Source organism: Xenopus tropicalis, chromosome 1 (assembly GCF_000004195.4).
Source record: "Xenopus tropicalis strain Nigerian chromosome 1, UCB_Xtro_10.0, whole genome shotgun sequence".
Classification (NCBI taxonomy): domain Eukaryota; kingdom Metazoa; phylum Chordata; class Amphibia; order Anura; family Pipidae; genus Xenopus; species Xenopus tropicalis.
Genome location: NC_030677.2, coordinates 40845508 through 40864176, shown reverse-complemented (window position 1 = coordinate 40864176; position 18669 = coordinate 40845508). Strand labels below are relative to the sequence as shown.

General features: G+C 37.6%; 1 protein-coding gene across 1 annotated transcript; it reads right to left on the bottom strand.

Annotated features, from left to right (window-relative positions):
* Positions 1–1262: 1262 nt before the first annotated feature.
* On the bottom strand, positions 1263–5132 carry paics.2 (phosphoribosylaminoimidazole carboxylase, phosphoribosylaminoimidazole succinocarboxamide synthetase, gene 2). The gene is given in 5 exon segments (NM_001097216.1): positions 1263–2162; positions 2505–2676; positions 3337–3447; positions 4368–4547; positions 4741–5132. Coding segments are annotated over 5 exon segments (750 nt in total). The 5' UTR covers positions 4843–5132; the 3' UTR covers positions 1263–1977.
* Positions 5133–18669: the final 13537 nt, after the last annotated feature.

Sequence of the window (18669 nt, the reverse complement as noted above, 5' to 3'; positions counted from 1 at the left end):
CCTCAGGCTTTGTTCTTTCTACAGTGTAATGCCAAGGCCATACCATCTCTACTCGTTGAAGAAATTAAACATTATGCCATAATAAGTACGGCAAGAAAAACAGAAGATGTTGTTAAGGGAACGGTGTCAATTCATTGGTCCTAGGTCCTATTTGTGTTACCAATGGAAGGAAGGGGTGATCTTGCTATAGTGCTGCTGCCAAAAAAAAGAAATTACATTTTGCTATACTTATCTTTACACATTGTGTTACTGTTTGTATTTGTACTTCCAGCTGGCTGGAAATGGAGATTGCTTTTTCAGGATTAGTTCTATAAATAGGGCTTGTGTTGAACTTTCTTTTTGCCAATAGCTTTAAATAAGAAATACAGGAAAAAATCTTTAATTAATTAAAAGTCACATTCCTGGTTCTTACACGCACAATAAAAACAAATCGTCAGTTCACTGAGAAGCCGCTGTATAAGCAAACCCCTCATGCCCCCAAGCAGCAGCCTTTTACACTTTGAGATAAGGAGCAGCTCATTATAGAGGGCTAGTCAGTGTACTGAACGCAGAATGTGACTTTACATTCTGTTTTAACAATTTGTACCACTTAGGGGGAGATTTACTAACCCACGAACAAACTGAAAGCGCCCGAATGCGTTTTTTTCGTAATGATCAGTATTTCTTGCGACTTTTTCGGCGCCGTCGCGACTTTTTTGTATGTCCTGCAATTTTTTTGTCGCAACTTTTTAGTATATTTTCCGCAACATTTTTGTCGCCGTCGCAAAAAAATCGGATTGGTTTTTCCGCCGTTTACTATCGCTCAATACGAAAAAATTGCGATGGCGACAAAAAAGTTGCACAAAATACGATTAAGTCGCGACAGCGACAAAAAGTTGCGGCAAATACGAAAAATCACGACTACGACAAAAAAGTCGCTAAATTTTCGTTTCCAATACGATTTTTTCCCTTTCGGGATTCGGATTCGTGGATTAGAAAATCTGCCCCTAAGTGTAAATAAAAAATAAAACATACAAATTAAGAATTAAAACAATAGGAAAAAAAATGTTCAATACAAGCCCTTTTCAATGAACATCTTGAAAAAGGGGTATACATCCCCTTTAAGGTCATGGCACTGTGTTGACTTCATTATGCAGCATACAGTATTAAAATTAGATATAGAAAAAACAATCCTTTGAAGTCTACAATATCTCTAATAACTGAAATTTGTCCTTATATGCTTATACTACTATATTATGATAAATAAGAGAAAACAACACTAATTATTTTACAAAGCTGATTGTTTATTGAGGTAGACACTGGAATCAACCATACGAAAATGACCTAAATGAGCTTTTTTTTTGTTTGCCTGGTTTGGATTTGCTGGAAAGTTTTAAACTGAAAATAACCAAAACAGAAAAGGACTGTTATCCTTTGTCAGGTGAACATACTTTCACTTTGAAGATGTAAGATCCGGGGAGTGAGAAGCTTTTACAAAGTGGATTTTCTAAACTTGACATCTGCCTGCTTGAGAGAAATCCATGAGTTCAGAGTGCAGGCTCGTAGCTTGGACCACACCATGTGACTGTTTATTCCAAAAATGCGAGCAGCAAATTGAGCTGCTGCTTCTGGTGACAGCACGGTGGAGCATCCAAGCCCTGAAAACAAAAACATGTTGACATACACCAACCAGAATTTGGCTTCGTACTGTCTAGGCTAACCCCTAATTAGACAAGATATTTATTTAAGTAAAAGAGAAATGTTATGAGCTGCTTCCTTCCTAGAATGTCTCAATCGCTTCCCATGCTTTAACAGAATGTCCCATTTCCAAGAACTAACCATAAAATTGTTATACAAATGAGGTGTGTAACTGTGCTGTCTCACAACCATTGCCCCTGTTCCTATAAACTCATGAGTTGTCAGAGTGAGACTACACAGAGGTATATTTGCCATGAATATTCAGGGGAGGGAAGGCAAGGACAGTTATGCAGCAATAAATTACATCATAACACTATGTTTCTTACCACTTGGCACCCTTAGAGAAGACCAGATATCCTTAGTGCTCCAATCTTCGCTAAGAGGGGGGCAGTTAATAACAGGATGAGAAGAATTTGCAGCCACTATAGCCCCTAAGCCATTGCTTCCACCAGCCACTGCTATGAAAACAGTTGGAATGTAATCTCCTAGAAGTGAAGGCAAAAAAGTGTCATCAGTGAGAATGGCTGCAAAATGAACACTTATATGTTCTAGGTTTTTTTGTTGGTGAGTGTTCCATTGCTTAAAGTTGTGCAACTCAGCAGTAAAAAGCTGCCTACTGAACATTAGTGCCGTCAGGTGGAAAAGCATAATAAAGTATAGCATTCTGGATGATACACAGAAGCAGGATGTACATTTTACAAGGCATTCCTTTCCTGAATATTTCTACATGAACTACCCTTGGAGTAGTCAAGAATCCTTTGCAGGGCTCTATATGTTATGTAACTGAGAACATGTAATAAATGGATTGCCACACTCAATTTCTGCACCTTCATATTCTGCTATGATCTCCAGAGTTTCCTGTGGGCCTGTGTGGGCCGAAGCCACCCTCAGCTCACATTTCATTCCATACTTGGAACACGACTTCTTGATTTCTTCACAGTGCACAAGATCCGAAGTTGATGCCATTAACACGACAACTCTGCTCTGGCCATCTAAGCACTGCAGGAGTGGAAGATAAATAAGGGAGAGGTTACCTTTATTGAAGTATTAAATAAAATAGCAGTAAAAAAACGAGAGAGTTGGTCAGGGATGCACATAAGTATGACTCACTATGTTAAGGTGGAATGGCAGGGGCTGCCTTTACTTGTGGAAGGCACAGTGGGGTGCCACTGTGTGTGTGTGGGGGGGAGGGGCAGGAAATTCTGCCCCATCTGTCTTTGCCCTAATCCTCTTGGCGAATGAAATTCTGGTGCAGACATACGCACAGCAGATTAGCAATAGAGAACGAACGATAGCCTAGTACATTATCAGTTGGATTACTTCAATCTTAACCTCTAGGATGGTGGTCAAATTCTACCATACACAACTGATCAACCTACACAGGCAAATCAGAGAGAGAGTTAGTACAGGCTTGGCCATTACCAGACCAACAGACTGACCAAAAAACGCCAATGTAGGATTCAGAGCTTGAAAACCATTACAAATGATAAATACTGATAGTGGCACAGCAGTGGTAACCATGTGCCAGGTTTCTCTCGTACTTAGCATGCCTTGCTATATTTCTGGAATGAGGGTTAAAGGAAAACTTTGCATTACTTATAAATTAAACATCTATTACAATATATTACTAGCAATAAAAACATATAACAATAAACTTACCAAATTATTTTTCAGCTGACTCTTGTTTCCTGCTGGCCAAAGAGCTTGAGAGCCACATTTAATATCAGTAAGTAGAACTTCTTTTTTAGTCACATCAACACCAAACTTAATCTAAATTGTAAACAGAAAAGAGGTAAAAAATGAAAGTACAACAAAGGCTTTGCAGCATTATTATCTGTATCGTGTCTAGAGCTTAGGCTGGGGAAAAGGAAACTCATATGAGGACAATAAAGCAGATGAGGCAAGCAAACAAGGAGAAAAGATAGCTTAGAAATGAAAAAAAGGAGAGAGGAAGATAACTGACGCAAAGGCGGGAGATTTGTTATGCACTAGACCAGGGGTCCCCAACCTTTTTTACCCCTTAGCCACATTCAAATGTAAAAAGAGTCGGGGAGCAACACAAGCATGTAAAATGTTCACAAGGGTGCCAAATATGGGCAGTGATTGGATATTTGGTAGCTCCTACATGGACTGGCAGCCTAAATGAGGCTCAGTTTGGCAGTACAACTAGTTTTTATACAACCAAAACTTGCCTCCAATCCAGGAATTCAAAAATAAGCACCTGCTTTGAGGCCACTGGGAGCAACATCCAAGAGGTTATGGAGAAACATGTTGCTCACGAACCACTGGTTGGAGATCGCTGCACAAGACAGAAAGAGTATCTGTCCCTTCTATTGCAAGTGAATAAGGGAGTGGTAAAAACACAATGGGACAAACACAGTTAAGGTTTATGGAACACAGAATATTTTGTCGCAAACGATTGTTCTCCTCCAGCATGGGCAACAAAACATCTTGTTACCTTCCTACTGGGATTACTGTAAATAACTGGAGGTAAAACACATGTGTAACAAGGCAACTTTGGGCTACCACACAATGTATATACAGGTGACCAAACATCCACTCATAGCCCTAAGAGTAGGTAAATATCAGTAGACATCTATTTGTTGGGCAATCCCTATTTTCCAGGTGGGCTCCCCAGCTCTTAACCAAACCAGTACCCGCTCAACAGCTGTTTTCTGGGCTATAGTTACCCTCATGTCCACCAAAGTGCAGTCCTGAGCCCGCCATGATTTTTCTATAATTTCAAATATGGCTATTGTGGAGCGAGTCATTACATCCACCTCAATCTTTCCAATCAGAAGTCCTGAACAGATAAGCTTTACTGCTATCAACTGTTCCACCGAGACTTGGTGATTATTAGTATCATTCACCTTTAGGGAAAAAAAAAAGTACAAGCAATAATTCAGTCTGGGCACATAACCATTACTGCACCACTAATTAACTCTCAGTTACAATCATTCCAATTTCCCTCATTTGGATGTCATCACAAATCAATGAGTGATACACAATAAAGAGCTGCACACACAAATCAACTAGTTCTATATCATGGATTCTTTCCTGTACCTTATACATCTCTACTTTTGCTTGGGGAAATCTGTAGCCTTCTTCAGTCTCTGCATTCCTCTTACTGGCAATTCTCCGACAGAACCACTCTATTGGAATCATCTCACACTGGGTAGCAATGAAAGCAGCTTCACTGCACTTCTTAACAAATGCTGTTTTTATGCCTAAGAATTTGAAATTAAAGGGAAACCAATGATATTCACATAATCACTTATCACTGGGGTACTCTGCGCCAATACCTATTTTTGTTACAAACGTGACAGTACAATAAAATATATCCTTTGCCCAAGTGAAATTAAAGGAAAAGATGTCAAGCAATGATTTTTTTGTTACCCCAAAGTGAGGCACAGGACCCTGCCTCAAGTGTGTTTGTTGTTTAGGGGTGATTAAAGAAAATAAATTCTGTCATTTTACACAAGGTTATCATATAAAGATTACACTGTTTACATAGTAAATAATTCACTCTACCATTTAAAATGAAATTCTTGAACCAACAAATGTATTATTTTAGCTGTAATATTGGTGTGTAGGGGCCATTTTAGTGCATTGTGCCTGAGTCTGAGCTTTCAGAAGGAGCCAGCGCTACACATTAGAAATGCTTTCAGGTAACCTATTATCTCTCCTACTCCCATGTAACTGGAGGAATCCCAAGCCAGACTTGGATTTCTTACTACTGAGTGCTATTCTGACATCTACTGGGGCAGCTACCTTCCCATTGTGTTTAAATGAACTGCCCCAGCAGTGTTTTTATTCTCAAGCTAAACTCCCAATAAGACCAATACTCTATTGTAGTTCCTAGCATTAAAATAACTGGACTTTAAAGACTTGGAACATGTGGCATCAGGCTCCTACAGATGGGCCCTGGAGCAGTAACTCCTCCCTTGAACTTTTTTTAACCAGTAGATGTGAGTGGTCTTGTACTATTGAGCTAGGCTGACCTAATATGGAACCCGAGCCTGCCTTTTCTTGTGTGAATGCAGGGCTGTGGTTGGCTATCCCTGGGCTTCTGGAGGGACAGCTAGAACATGTCCATGTTTAATTTGAAACAGGGACTGGTGCAGATCTATGGGGAGCTTTAATAAAGGCACCATTTTTAAAGATACTTTTTAGTCCACAGTGAAACCAATCCAAATAATATGCTTTCTGGTTTCCGGACAAGAGATCACATATCTGTACTACTGTACTACTAAGCTTTAATAATATGAACATTTATGCTGTGAAGGATGAGTAATTGATTAAATATCCAAATGTACCCCTCTTCTAAGTTTAAGATATAGAGTTTAATAGAAATACTCTAGCCCTTCTTGCTCATTATAAATACTTTACCTTACCCAATACTTACCAGCTTCCTGTAACAGACTGAATACACAGCTGGTAGCCCTGTTGGATACTGAGGCATTTCCCTCTGTATGACCATCCCAGGCCGCATACTGTGCATTCATATGATCCTTTGACTGGATCAGAACACAGCCTGGCCGTTCAGGTAAATCATAAACCTCAGTAGCTTCATCTTCCCTTAGCTTCTTACCAAGCTTCGGGTCTGCAGAAACAACAAATATCTGTCTAATAGATACATTATTTGAACTTAGATTTAATGCATGATATTACATATATTTTATTGTTTTAGCCCTAAGTGCCATTAAACAACACAAAATGCTATAAATGATGCATGCTCATAGGCATTATTATAATTTATTATTATTATTAAAGGAACAGTAACACCAAAAAATGTTTTAAAGTAATGGAAATATAACGTACTGTGGCCCTGCACTGGTAAAAGTGGGGTATTTGCATCAGGAACACTACTATAGTTTATATAAATAAGCTGCTGTGTAGCCATGGGGGCAGCCATTCAAGCTGGAAAAAAGGAGAAAAGGCACAGGTTACATCGCAGATTCCAGATAAGACACCATTGTATTCTACAGGGTTTATCTGTTAGCTGCTATATAACCTGTGCCTTTTCTTCCTTTGAATGGCTGACCCCATGGCTACACACCAGGGTTTATATAAACTCTAGTAATGTTTCTGAAGCAAACACAAAGCTTTTACCAGTGCAGGGCAGCAGTACATTATAGTTTAATTTCTTTAAAATAAATAATTTTTTTGGTGTTACTGTTCCTTTAAGGGAATATACTGAGAGAGCACTGGGAAAAACAGTTTATCCTGACATAATAGAATTAAAAAAAAATCACTACAATAATTTTGAACTCATCTGTAAAACACTCTTTTGCACCAACCAGACAAAAAAAGGATTTAGAACCAACCTATGACATGTTCCCTTTCATCAGGACAGTGCTGCACCTAAAAGTAATGGGAGCGAAAAAACAGAACATTGCAGTTAACTGGAGAGAAAATCCCATCACTATTAAGAGTTCCTTCTGTTAATCTTAGACACACTGAACACGGGCTACTGGAGAATACCTTACTGCACAAAAGAAACTTTGAATATGCTCTGCTAAGATAAACAAACAAAGTAATGCAGAGCTTTATCAAGGTAAGAAATACATTAGTTAAGAGATGCTAGGAAACTTATAGGAACATTACAACGATGACTTACTCATATTCAATGTATCACAATTCATGGTAAGTAAAGCAAGTGTTCCATAATCTCCTAGAGATCTTAATACAAACGTTAATGACTAGTAACACCAAGCCACTTGCTGACTGCACCTTATGCAAAAAATCAGTACACATCACTTGCTGATTGCACTTTATGGTGCACCAAAGATGAAAATTCTTTCTGTCCTAGGGATGCAACTTTTTAATTCTTAAGGCAAACCTTTCTGCATGCCTTAATTTGTTGTACTTACTAGAGTCTTATAAAGAGGAATGTGTAAATCCTGAAAGCCTTGTGGGTTTCGAGAAGCAACTTTCTGGTTATAATCTCTCTCATGTGCTGCATCAGGGAACCCTTCTCTTTGTTTCTCCTGGCTACCTAAAAAGAAAAGGTTGCATTTGACCACAATTACCATTTTTATCACAAAAATAAAGATGGTGTACGTAATACAAAAAACTCTAGTTTACCACTTTCATGACTCATGATTCAGTCACTCAATCCCAAGCCCCATAAATCCTCTCCAATAGAACTTATTACCCTAAATATAAATTATATCAGACAATAATATAGAGTTGTTTGTAATTAAAGGCAAAATAACATACAGAAAATAAAAAGGTCTAGTAAATGCACTACACCCAAAATAGCAGTAAGAAAAACTCACCTGATTTGTCAGAATCTTCTGCAACTGTGTTCCTAATCTGAGAAGCCTGGGGCAGCCAGTTTGCCGCCTCTATTTGTTTCTGCTGACTATAGGTTTTAACTAGATATAAAAAAAGATATAAAAAAAATGAATCATGCATTTTATGTTAAGATTTCACATACGAAATTGTGAATCATGTATGTCTGTGTTAATAGAGAACTTAAGGTATAATCACTAGGTGGGTGCCAAAATAATAATAATAATAATATCATTGTTTAATAACCCAGGCTGGTGATCTGAACTGGCCCAGGGGATTTCTATCCAACATAACCTTAAAATAAAAATTAGGTAAAACCAAATCCAGTGGTCAGGGGCTAAAGCAGGATTTTGAAACTCAGATTATGATGAGATGTTAATCAGGTACTCATCGTTTTACTCATTAATCCTTCAAGCAAAGAGGTTCTTGATATATGTTTTATTTTTTAGCATTTTGGAAAAAAAATGAAAATTGACGTCATATTCTTCTACAATGGGATTTTTGATGGACAAACTTGTAAGAGCCAGTTGGACTTTTATACATTGTAGATCCCTTTTAACTACAGGAAAGAAAAATAGGTACGGTAAGCAGTTAGTCATTTGGTTTAATGTTTTAATCCTTCTCACAGCCAGCAGTTCTGTACACAGTATGGATAGCAGGAGGGCCTACCACCTGCAAGGTTGGGAGTCAGTGGGCCTTGAAAGCAATTTCCACGCCATTTGGCTCTAAACGCTTATGTCAGTACCTGTGGTATGTGGTGTGCAGTGGACCTGTGCCACTACTCATCACAGTGATATGACTTAAAATCCATGTATTTGATTTAGTGTGAAAATACAAGTGCAAAAAGTTTGCAAATAGGACAATGAAATTCAGTAATACTCCGAGAAAGACATATTTACCAACTGTTATAAAAATTTACCTGGTGGTGTGCTAATACTTGCAACATCAGTGTCACTGCCTGCTTCAGTAACGTATGGTTTGTTTTGGAAAAACACATTCTGAAATTCAAAATACAAAATGTTCTCTATAAATCCTATAAACACAATATTAAAGTGCATTATTTGGCTAAATCTGACTGGGATTGACAAAACTAATAGAAAGAAATTTCAGATGCCGTGAAATTAATAGAACTATATAATTATAATAGCAAACAATGCTTTTTTTTTTTGCATTTTTAGAAGAGGTGCACCAGCCCGGGCAGACGCTTAGGGGCCGATTCACTAAAGGCAGAAAAAACGAGTGATATTTATAGCATGTGTTAAAAATATTATCACTTCTTATATTTTGAGAATTAATGATCGATTCACTAAAGGGACACTTGTCTGAATTAAGAAGTGATGTTATTGTCGTTATTTATCTGGCGATGACAGATTTTGAAGTGATATTTTAAACCATGCAATATATTTATGCATTATTTCGTAGAACACAATATTACCGCATGCTATTACGCACGGAACCATTACTTTCGGAAAACTACTGTTCGGAAAATTACCATTTCCCTGAAAACTGGAGGATGCATCACTCTAGGGCCAACACATACTTGAATAAATCTGACTGCAAACTCCATCTTGTCAGCACAGACAATCACCAGCTGCAATTTTGTTTAGTAATGCCTACTCCTGGAAGGCGTTAAGTTTCACAGTAACTATCGCCACATTTTATGCTTTTAACGCTTCAAATATGTCTGTGAATTATGTGTTAGTATTATTTCTATTCGATAATTACCTCAATGCGATGGAAATAAGGGTTTGCGATAATCAAGATTTTTGCACATGCAATATGAGTAGTAACACATGCGAAATGACTTTGATGAATCGGTACTTAATTATCGAACACTTTTTAACACATAAAACTATGTGTTAAGCGTTAACGACCTTTAGTGAATCGGCCCCTTAGGGTCTTGCCTCACCAAAGGACATTAAGAAATACTGTAAATCAATAAAACTACCTTTCATTAATAGTGTATGACCTGCAAGCCACACTAGCCCACAACTTGGATTGCACAGTAGCTTGAGTTCAGCTTTCAGAATACAGGAAAGGGGTGTTGTTGTTAAACTGTGCAGTTCAGATATAGATAATTACTTTTTTATTTTACCATATCCTAAAGTTTAGTTTAAAAAAATTATTTTCCCCCTCTCCGGTTTTCCTGCTCACTGACTAAACTGTTACAATATGACACTTTTGCTGCTGGCATTATTGCACTGCAAGACATTATTAATGGTAATAATTAATGATGACAAAAAGTTTTGTGAAGATGAACTTTGCTTTTAAGCACTGCAATATGTTTAAATTGTTAGAAACCACAAATGCATAGGGTTTAGTCTAGGGTTCTATTTAAAACTCTGTTGATTTGTCTGTGATTACAAAATGTTCTGAGCTTACCTTTGAAGGTGATGCAAGAGAGTGTTCTGTTTTTATGTACAAGGAACCTTGGGCTGCAAGGCTAATAATTGCAATTCCACTCCATTTAAAGCCTGCCGACACATTTGGCTTAATTAACTTACGATTTCCTGGTAAACACTGCAAATACATAAAATAGGTATGAAATCCTTGCCAGAAACCAGTTATCCAGAAAGCTCCAAATTATCCCATAGACTTTTTTTTAATCAAACAATTTACATTTCTATTAATTATTTCCTTTTACTCTGTAATTATAAAACAATACCTTGTACTTGATCCCAATTAAGATATAATTAATTCTCATTGGAGGCAAAACAACCCTATTGGGTTTATTTAATGTTTAAATTATATTTTAGTAGCCCTAAGGCTACCCCTGCCCCAGGTCCCAATCATTCCGGATAACAGGTCCCATACCTATATATATATATATATGACAAAGGCTGGTGTCGCAGCCGAAACGTTGTTTGTTCACATTAATAAAATTTCAAAGATGAACTTTAAGCCCTGCGTGAGCGGTACCTAATCCTTGGAAGTGTTTATATCTCTCTCTTGGCGGTTGGGGACCCCTGACATAAACCATAAAGATAGATTCCACACTCACAGGACTTCACACATCACAATAAATTACCACTTTTATTCAAGTCCTCTGAATGCGGAATCTATCTTTATGGTTTATCTATATTAGATCTGTGCCTCTGAAAATGGTGAAAAATAACAAACAGAAGAGTGTGATTCCTGTTTCTTATTTTTCAGCATTTTCTTAGATGAATGGGGAACCGACTTGACCAGATCACTGGTGGACAGCAAACAAAATACCTGAAATACCAGCAAATCATCTTTAAATAATAAGTAAGTCTTTTTATTTTAAAATCCCTAAAAAAAACTCTAAATAGCGCTCAAAATGATAATCCTTTGATGTGCTTTTTAAGAAAATGGTGGTACAGAGCATCTTAGAACACAGAAGCTGAAAACTGCTGCACAAATCAGTCTATCTAGCATGAAGCTTCAGGCCTTTAGTATAGAGTCTTCCTTCTCGTTTCAATAGGAAGTCAGTCAAAGAGCTGTCTACGATGCATGCATGATGCCTCCTGCTCCAAGGGAAACCATTCAGGCATATGCAACAGACAGCACAAAATGGCAAAAGGTAGCTTACCTGTAAAAAAGAAAAGGTGAAGTCTTGGTCCTTGCACTTAAAACACTTTTGAAATAAGGAGATTACTTCCGTCTTAAAGTTCTCAAAGGTCCATGAAGACTGTATAAGTATCTTGCCTATCAGGCCTTGCATGGCTAGCTGTTCTCTTTCCGTCCCTCGTGGAACTCTGTAAGTGCAGTTTTCCTCTGGATACTCAGCAGGCAAACAAATTATATCTTTGGAAACTTTTCTAAATTTTCCAGAGGATGAACGGCAGCGTTTATTAGCACGACTTGCCAAAATGCTATTCTTCTTAAACTTTGCTTGAAGCTGAAGAAACTGGAGAAAATTGAGAAATTGAAAATTAGTGAAATTGGAAAATATTAGAAGAACACGATTGCCAAATAATTCAAACGTGTACTTGAGTGTGAGTAATTTAGATGTTTTTTTTTTTTTAGTTGTGTTTCAGTGGGCTTCATGTGGGTGTAGTTACAATGAGCCTGTAGCTAGTGGGCAGACACAGAACCAATAGATTAAAGAAGATTAAAGTTAAGAATACAACAAAAGCATAAGAGGGGCTCATAAGGCTAGTGCTAAACCCACCTGTGAAGAATAGCTGTGAAATTCTGGCTGGTCAGCCTGCAGCTGCTCCCCACTGACATCCTGATAACTGCCCAGTTGATTGTTAAACCTTGCTCTCGATGGACTTTCTCCTAGCTTCCTTATAGCAGTTAAGTTAGGACTGGTATCAGAGGTGTGTGTCCTTGCAATCTCTGCTCGCTTTAATTTACCAGGAACTTGACACTCTGAGAAAAAGACAGATAATATGAGAAGACGTTCTGGTAGCCATATATTATGAGATACTTTCAATAGTGTAATCTTTAATCAAGTTTTGTCTCTATGTTGTTCCAGAGTCAGAACCAATAGCACAGAGAATGTAAGCAAATAGATACTGACTTTTTAACAGCATTTACAACTAACTATAAAACCATTGTAAATGTTTAATTAGCACATAATGGAAAGTTGCTTAGAATTATGCCAAAAACAAGGAATTTAATTCCCGTTAACTAGAAACATAGATCCACAAGACTTTTCTGCATTGTCTCATGTGTGGAACCTGTCATAAATCTTATGTAATATGATGGAAACAAAGATTCTCAAGACAAAAGCAATATTACTACATTTTTATAACCACAGGGATTGGTCATAAATAGCAGAAATTAGGTCTCTTTTCATTTGAGAGAGGCTACCAGTCCCATGATGCATAAATGGCTGTGTGAGGTTTAAAAATAAATTAAAAGTGGTCAATATCCAAATAAAAGGGTGAAGGAAATGACATCAGTGGAGAATGCAGGATTTACCCCAGGGTTTAATAACTTATGTGGTGTCCCTTAGCCCAAAATCAGCATAAATAACTGCTTACAGTGTTTCTTTCTTAAAGAGACCCTGTCACCAACCTTTTGAAAGCTAGTGACTTGGCCCACCCCCTTTATGCCTAAGCCTATTGGACAGTGAGGTTATCAGTCAAATTATAGGCATTAAAAAGTGTGTATTCGAAGAAACAATGCCAGTGATTTCAGTAGCCTAATTCTCTAAATCCACTGATCGTTTTGACATATGGTGTTCACTAAGTTATCTTCCGATTATGTATTTTTTTCATCAGCTTGCATTGCCCGAGATGGTGACAAAGTTTCTTTAAAAATGGTGTATTATAAGTCAACCAGTACCCACTATACTCAGAAGCTTTTCTCTTGATTCTTAAAACCAGTGTTTGATCTTCCATGCTCATTTCTTCTGCTGCCAAAAGACCGGGCCTAAAGATTACTAGAACATATTTACAGCACAAACTACAGTAGAACCCCCATTTTATGACCAGAAAAAAAAAAAGATGTAAAATTCAGGAAAAAATAAAATCAGGGGATGTAAAATAGAGGTTTCACCATTGGAGCTTCCTACAGAATTCATGGCCGTATCCTTGTATCTATCTTCATTTTTTTATCTTATTGATTATACTGACTAATCTTTTTATTGTCCTGTAATGCATCAAAATTTAGTGACACAGTCACTGATTGTTTCAGAATAGTGTGCATAAAATTGTGTCAGGCAATATAGCTTTTTGCTCAGCATCTCTTCTTTTGGGAGATTTCACTAGCTATCTGGTTGCTATGGTGAAATTTTCCCTAGCATCCAGGCAGTGGTTTAAACAAGACTAAATGATAATAAGGAGAATAAAAAGTACCGATATGAAAAAATGTATCATCACAGAGCAAGTGTTTTGGCTGCCAGGGTCTAACCGAAGGTTAGAAAGAGGCAAATAAGTCATAAAAATTATAAAAATTTAAGGTAAACTAAAGAGGATATTGCACATAAGACACTTTCTCAAAGTACAAAAAGGGAATGAAGAAAACAGAAAAGAAAGAGTGAGAAGGCGAAAGTATAACTGAGGCATGGAGAGATGAGGGAAAGCATAGGAGAAGGAAGAAAGGGTAAAAAGTGGATAGAAGTAGGCAAAGTAGAAATAGAGAACTGTGTGGACAGAGAAGGAAAGAGGGTACCTAAAAAAAGATTGTAAAATATTGAGGGAGAGAGGAAGGAAAGCAGCAGATAGGTTAGAAATATGAAAAGAGTTGAAGCAACACCAATGGAAAGAGACAGACTTGGGACAATGTGAAAACTCTGGCCTGAGCATATCTAAAGGTAGCCATACAGGGGCAAATTTAAGCTGACGATTGGGGTCCTTCAGACAGATTCAGCAGCTTATCTGCCCATGCATGGGCACCCCCCTATGGGCCTCCCTGACTGATATCTGGCCTAAACTTGGCCACATTTGATTTTTCCATCAGGTCAGGACCGCATCGGCTTGTTGATGTGGTCCTGGGTCACATCAAGGAGCCAAATGATCAAATTAGCCCAATATTGGCCACCTTAGGTATGCATATCAGAGAAGGTCTGCTCATTTGGATGAAAAATTATTTGCTACACTAGGGGGCTGATTTACTAAGACACGAATTCGAATCCGAATTGGAAAAATTCCGATTGGAAAACTAACATTTTGCGACTTTTTCGTATTTTTTGCGATTTTTTACGACTTTTCGGAAATTATCGCGACTTTTTCGCTACCAATACGATTTGCGCAAAAAAACGCGAGTTTTTCGTAGCCATTCCGAAAGTTGCGCAAAATCTGGCGATTTTTTCGTAGCGTTAAAACTTGCGCGAAAAGTTGCGCCTTTTGCGCGAAAAGTCGCAACTTTCGGAATGGCTACGAAAAACTCGCGTTTTTTCGTGCAAATCGTATTGGTAACGAAAAAGTCGCGACAATTTTCCGAAAAAATCGCAAAATACCGATCATTACGAAAAAAACGCAATCGGACGCATTCGGCCCGTTCGTGGGTTAGTAAATGTGCCCCTAGGTATACCTGGAACAATGGTAAAACGGATGATACAACATTTTCATATGTTTAGAACCTTGAACTAAAAAGTTTACAAACTACTGCTTTAAACTATTCCTAAGTCAGGTTCTCATAGAAATATGCAAGACGGTTCCTGAAATCATTGTTCCCAGTATGTGTTCTGCGAGCATTTACTTGCTTTTACCTGCATTTCCTTGCAGTCTGTTGTAACATTCTTGGGACTGCTCTGGATAGTTTATTCTAGAAGACTTCCTTTTGCCGGTTATACTCCCTCCAGCATTTAATACACCTGACAGCCTTTGCATTAAATTATCAACTTCATCATAAAATTTCATCGAGTTTTCTTGGGACAGGTGTAGATTTCTGTTGTTCTTGAGTAGAGAATATTCACACTTAAGGTTTTTATACTTTGTCCGACATTGTTTCCAGTCTTTGTTAATGCCAAATTCCATCATCCTTTGAGAGATCAACTGAAACAGTTCCTTGTTCTGAAATGGCCCCTCCAGTTGCTGGCAGATCCTCTCATCCAGGCACACGTGCAGTAAAGAAATAACTTCATGATCTCTCCAGTTCTCACTTCCACCCTCATTTACCGTAACTATTCTGAAGCTACTCTCAGTTTTATCCAGTAGCTCTGGATCATCCTCTAGAAATATAAAGTAATATTCAATAAGTCAATTTGCTTTACAAACATGCATTTCTTTTATATTTTAAAGGAGAAGGAAAGGCATTTGGAATAGATTTGCCACATTAGTGCAAGCTAGAACGCTATATTTATTCTGCAGAATGCTTTACCACACCTGAGTAAACAGCCCTAAAAGCTCCCTCTGTTTAAGATAGCAGCTGCCATTTTAGCTTGGTCACAGTAGCTTCTGCTGTAGTTTCAGCTGTTTGTAGCTCAGATCATATATTCTTATGGGAGGGGAGAGGGAGAGAACTGCGCAGACTCATTTCACAAATTTGAAGAAGCCCTAAAGGAGAGGAAGTCTGATACCAAAGAACATGTTTACAAAAAATGAGACAAGAAATCCTGAGTTTCTTTTGATACAGAACTCAGTGCAGCGTTTCTGTGAGTACTTATGGCTGTATTTATACAGACCTTTTTGATAAAGCTTCCTTAGTTTTTACCTTTACATCTCCTTTAAGATTCTGCAAATATATTATTTCTTGGCAGCAACTGTCTGAGTTCATAGTCATAATAACCACTTAAACATTTATTTCAATAAAAAGGTTTTAGTACTTATCCCTTATCTGCCTAAAGACACTCAAACCATTTGTAGGATGAAGGAGAGCTCAACACTTATGGAAGTGTTCGGTGCTTATCCAGAAGACTAAGTACCTGCAGAGAAGTAAATAATGAAGTAGAGAAAAATCCAGTACCACACCAGCAACTTTACTGACACCCAAGGGCCCTCTGAGTTGATAAAGAGCCCAGGGGGCCTTTGCGCATGGGTATATAATCTAAATAAAACACCTTTTGTACCTTGCAACTGACTGTGTGCTACTTGATTTTTCTCCACTCATATCCTTTGTGACAGCCTCAATTTCTACAAAGAAACTATACAAAGGTATGATAGTGTCTGGGCAAACAGTTCATTATATTAAAAGAACAATGAACTGTAAAATCACTGGGGCCAATTGTTAGGGTACTTCTGTGCAAAGCAAACCTCCACCCTTTTGTTCCAGGTTCCCAGTTATCCCTGCACTGAACTGGGTGGGCACATTTACTTCACAAAACTTTTGCGGAGATTTCTAAACTGTGTGTGAGCCCAGCTACAATCGATGCAGGAGATACCCGGGAGCCTGGAACAAGATACTAGGGGCATGTTCTACACAAAAGTACTCAGGGGCAGAGTGTTTTTGGAAATGAGCAGCAACGGACCCTAATAATTTAGAGAAACTGGGAGTGCCTAACAAACTGTTTTCATTTAAAGGTGTAGAAATTCCCGTTTAAATACAAGTATGACATCTGTCATCCAGAAAGTTTAGAATTACAGAAAGGCCATGCCCCACAGACTCCATATAATTCAAAATAATAATAAAAATAATCCAAATAATTCATTTTTTTTTTTTTAAATGTTTCCCTTTTCCTCTCTACAGTACCTTGACTTGACCCCAACCAAGGTATAATGAATTCTTATAGGAGGCAAAAAATCCTGTAGGGTTTAATGAATGTTTAAAGGAATTTTAGTAGAGTTAAGGTATGGAGAGGTTTTCATTGTACCAGTGCATATGAAATGTTTTAATTGCTATAACACTAGAGCAGAGAGAGAAGGTAGCGCCATTGTGAGAGAAGATGCAACTGTGACTCAATTATCCAAAAGTTATGTAAGTAAGTTTTACTTTATTATGTTCAATAAAAGCCTCTTCTTTTTTGAAATTGACATACTCTGCATTTTTATTTATTAAATCTACCGAATGTTAATGCAGTATGTGGTTAGCAGTTACCTGATTTTATCACCACGTCTGCTCCATGTGAATAATGTTGCTCTTCAGACGTGGTGCTCGAAGAAGCAGCTCCTATCAAGGAAGTTTGCGATACATTAGAAAAATTCAGGGCATAAACTTTCTTTTAATTTGAAGGACACCTATTACTAAAAAATTGTTTCCCCAACAAGAAGTGTAGGCTTATAGAGCTGGCAGTGGAAAATAAAATATTAGTTTTTTGTCACTAAATATGCCCCTCACCTGTGCCACAAGGAAGCTCCCAGTGTGGGTGTCTATGTTGGGGCACACGCATGTACATAATGACAGAGTGCCACAACTCAATCATTATGCGCATGGGTGTGATATATACACTTTACAGGAACATCCACCACTCCTAGGTCAGGCACATGTGCGCCGCCCTATATATTTATTTATTTTTTTTTTAAAAAAACTGTTGTTTCCCCCAACTTGAATGTGGGCTCTATTAACCCACACTTCTGTAGGGGAAAACAATTTAGCAGTTATGGGTACCCTTTAAGAGACACCACACCTTTTCTTTGCCAAAAATATTTGTTTAACCTAAATACTATTAAGTGCTTTAAGATTGTGACAAATGGGTTGTTTTGTTTCCCACTTTAAAGAATGTGCAACAAAATAACCAAAATTCCATGCCAGCAATGTAGCAGTTAAATAATGAGGTTAATATCAAACCTTGTAAAAATGTGAAAAAACCTCCGAGGGCATTTTGCTTGATAGCTAGTTCAGATCAGACTCCAATACAAAAGACTAATCAATGGACTGAACCACCTCAGCAGTGTACAGTGACAAGATTTCACTTTTCTTCTTACTTATTTCAACACAGAGACATTTGATCTCCATTTCATCAACACTGATAAATAAATGTAATAAAAATAACAAATATCAAGCACTATTTAAAGGAATACTATTATGGGAAAATGTGTTTTTTTTTTTTTTCAAAGACATATCACTTAATAGAGCAAAATCCTACATTGAAATCTGTTTTTTTAAAGGTGCAAACAGATTTTTTCATATTTAATTTTAAAAATTTCACATGGGGCTAGCCATATTCTTCATTTCCCAGGGTGCCACAGCCATGTGACTTGTGCTCTGATAAACTTCAGTCACACTTTACTGCGTAAGTGTACATGTGAAACATATACAGTTTTGTTGTTTTGACCTTTTGCACATATACCTGTGCCATGTATGTATTACGCCATATTGTACCAGAATGGATACACTGTGAATAACAGCACAATAGCTCCTGCAACATCTCTATGTACATTATCTCATATTTGTTGTGAACAT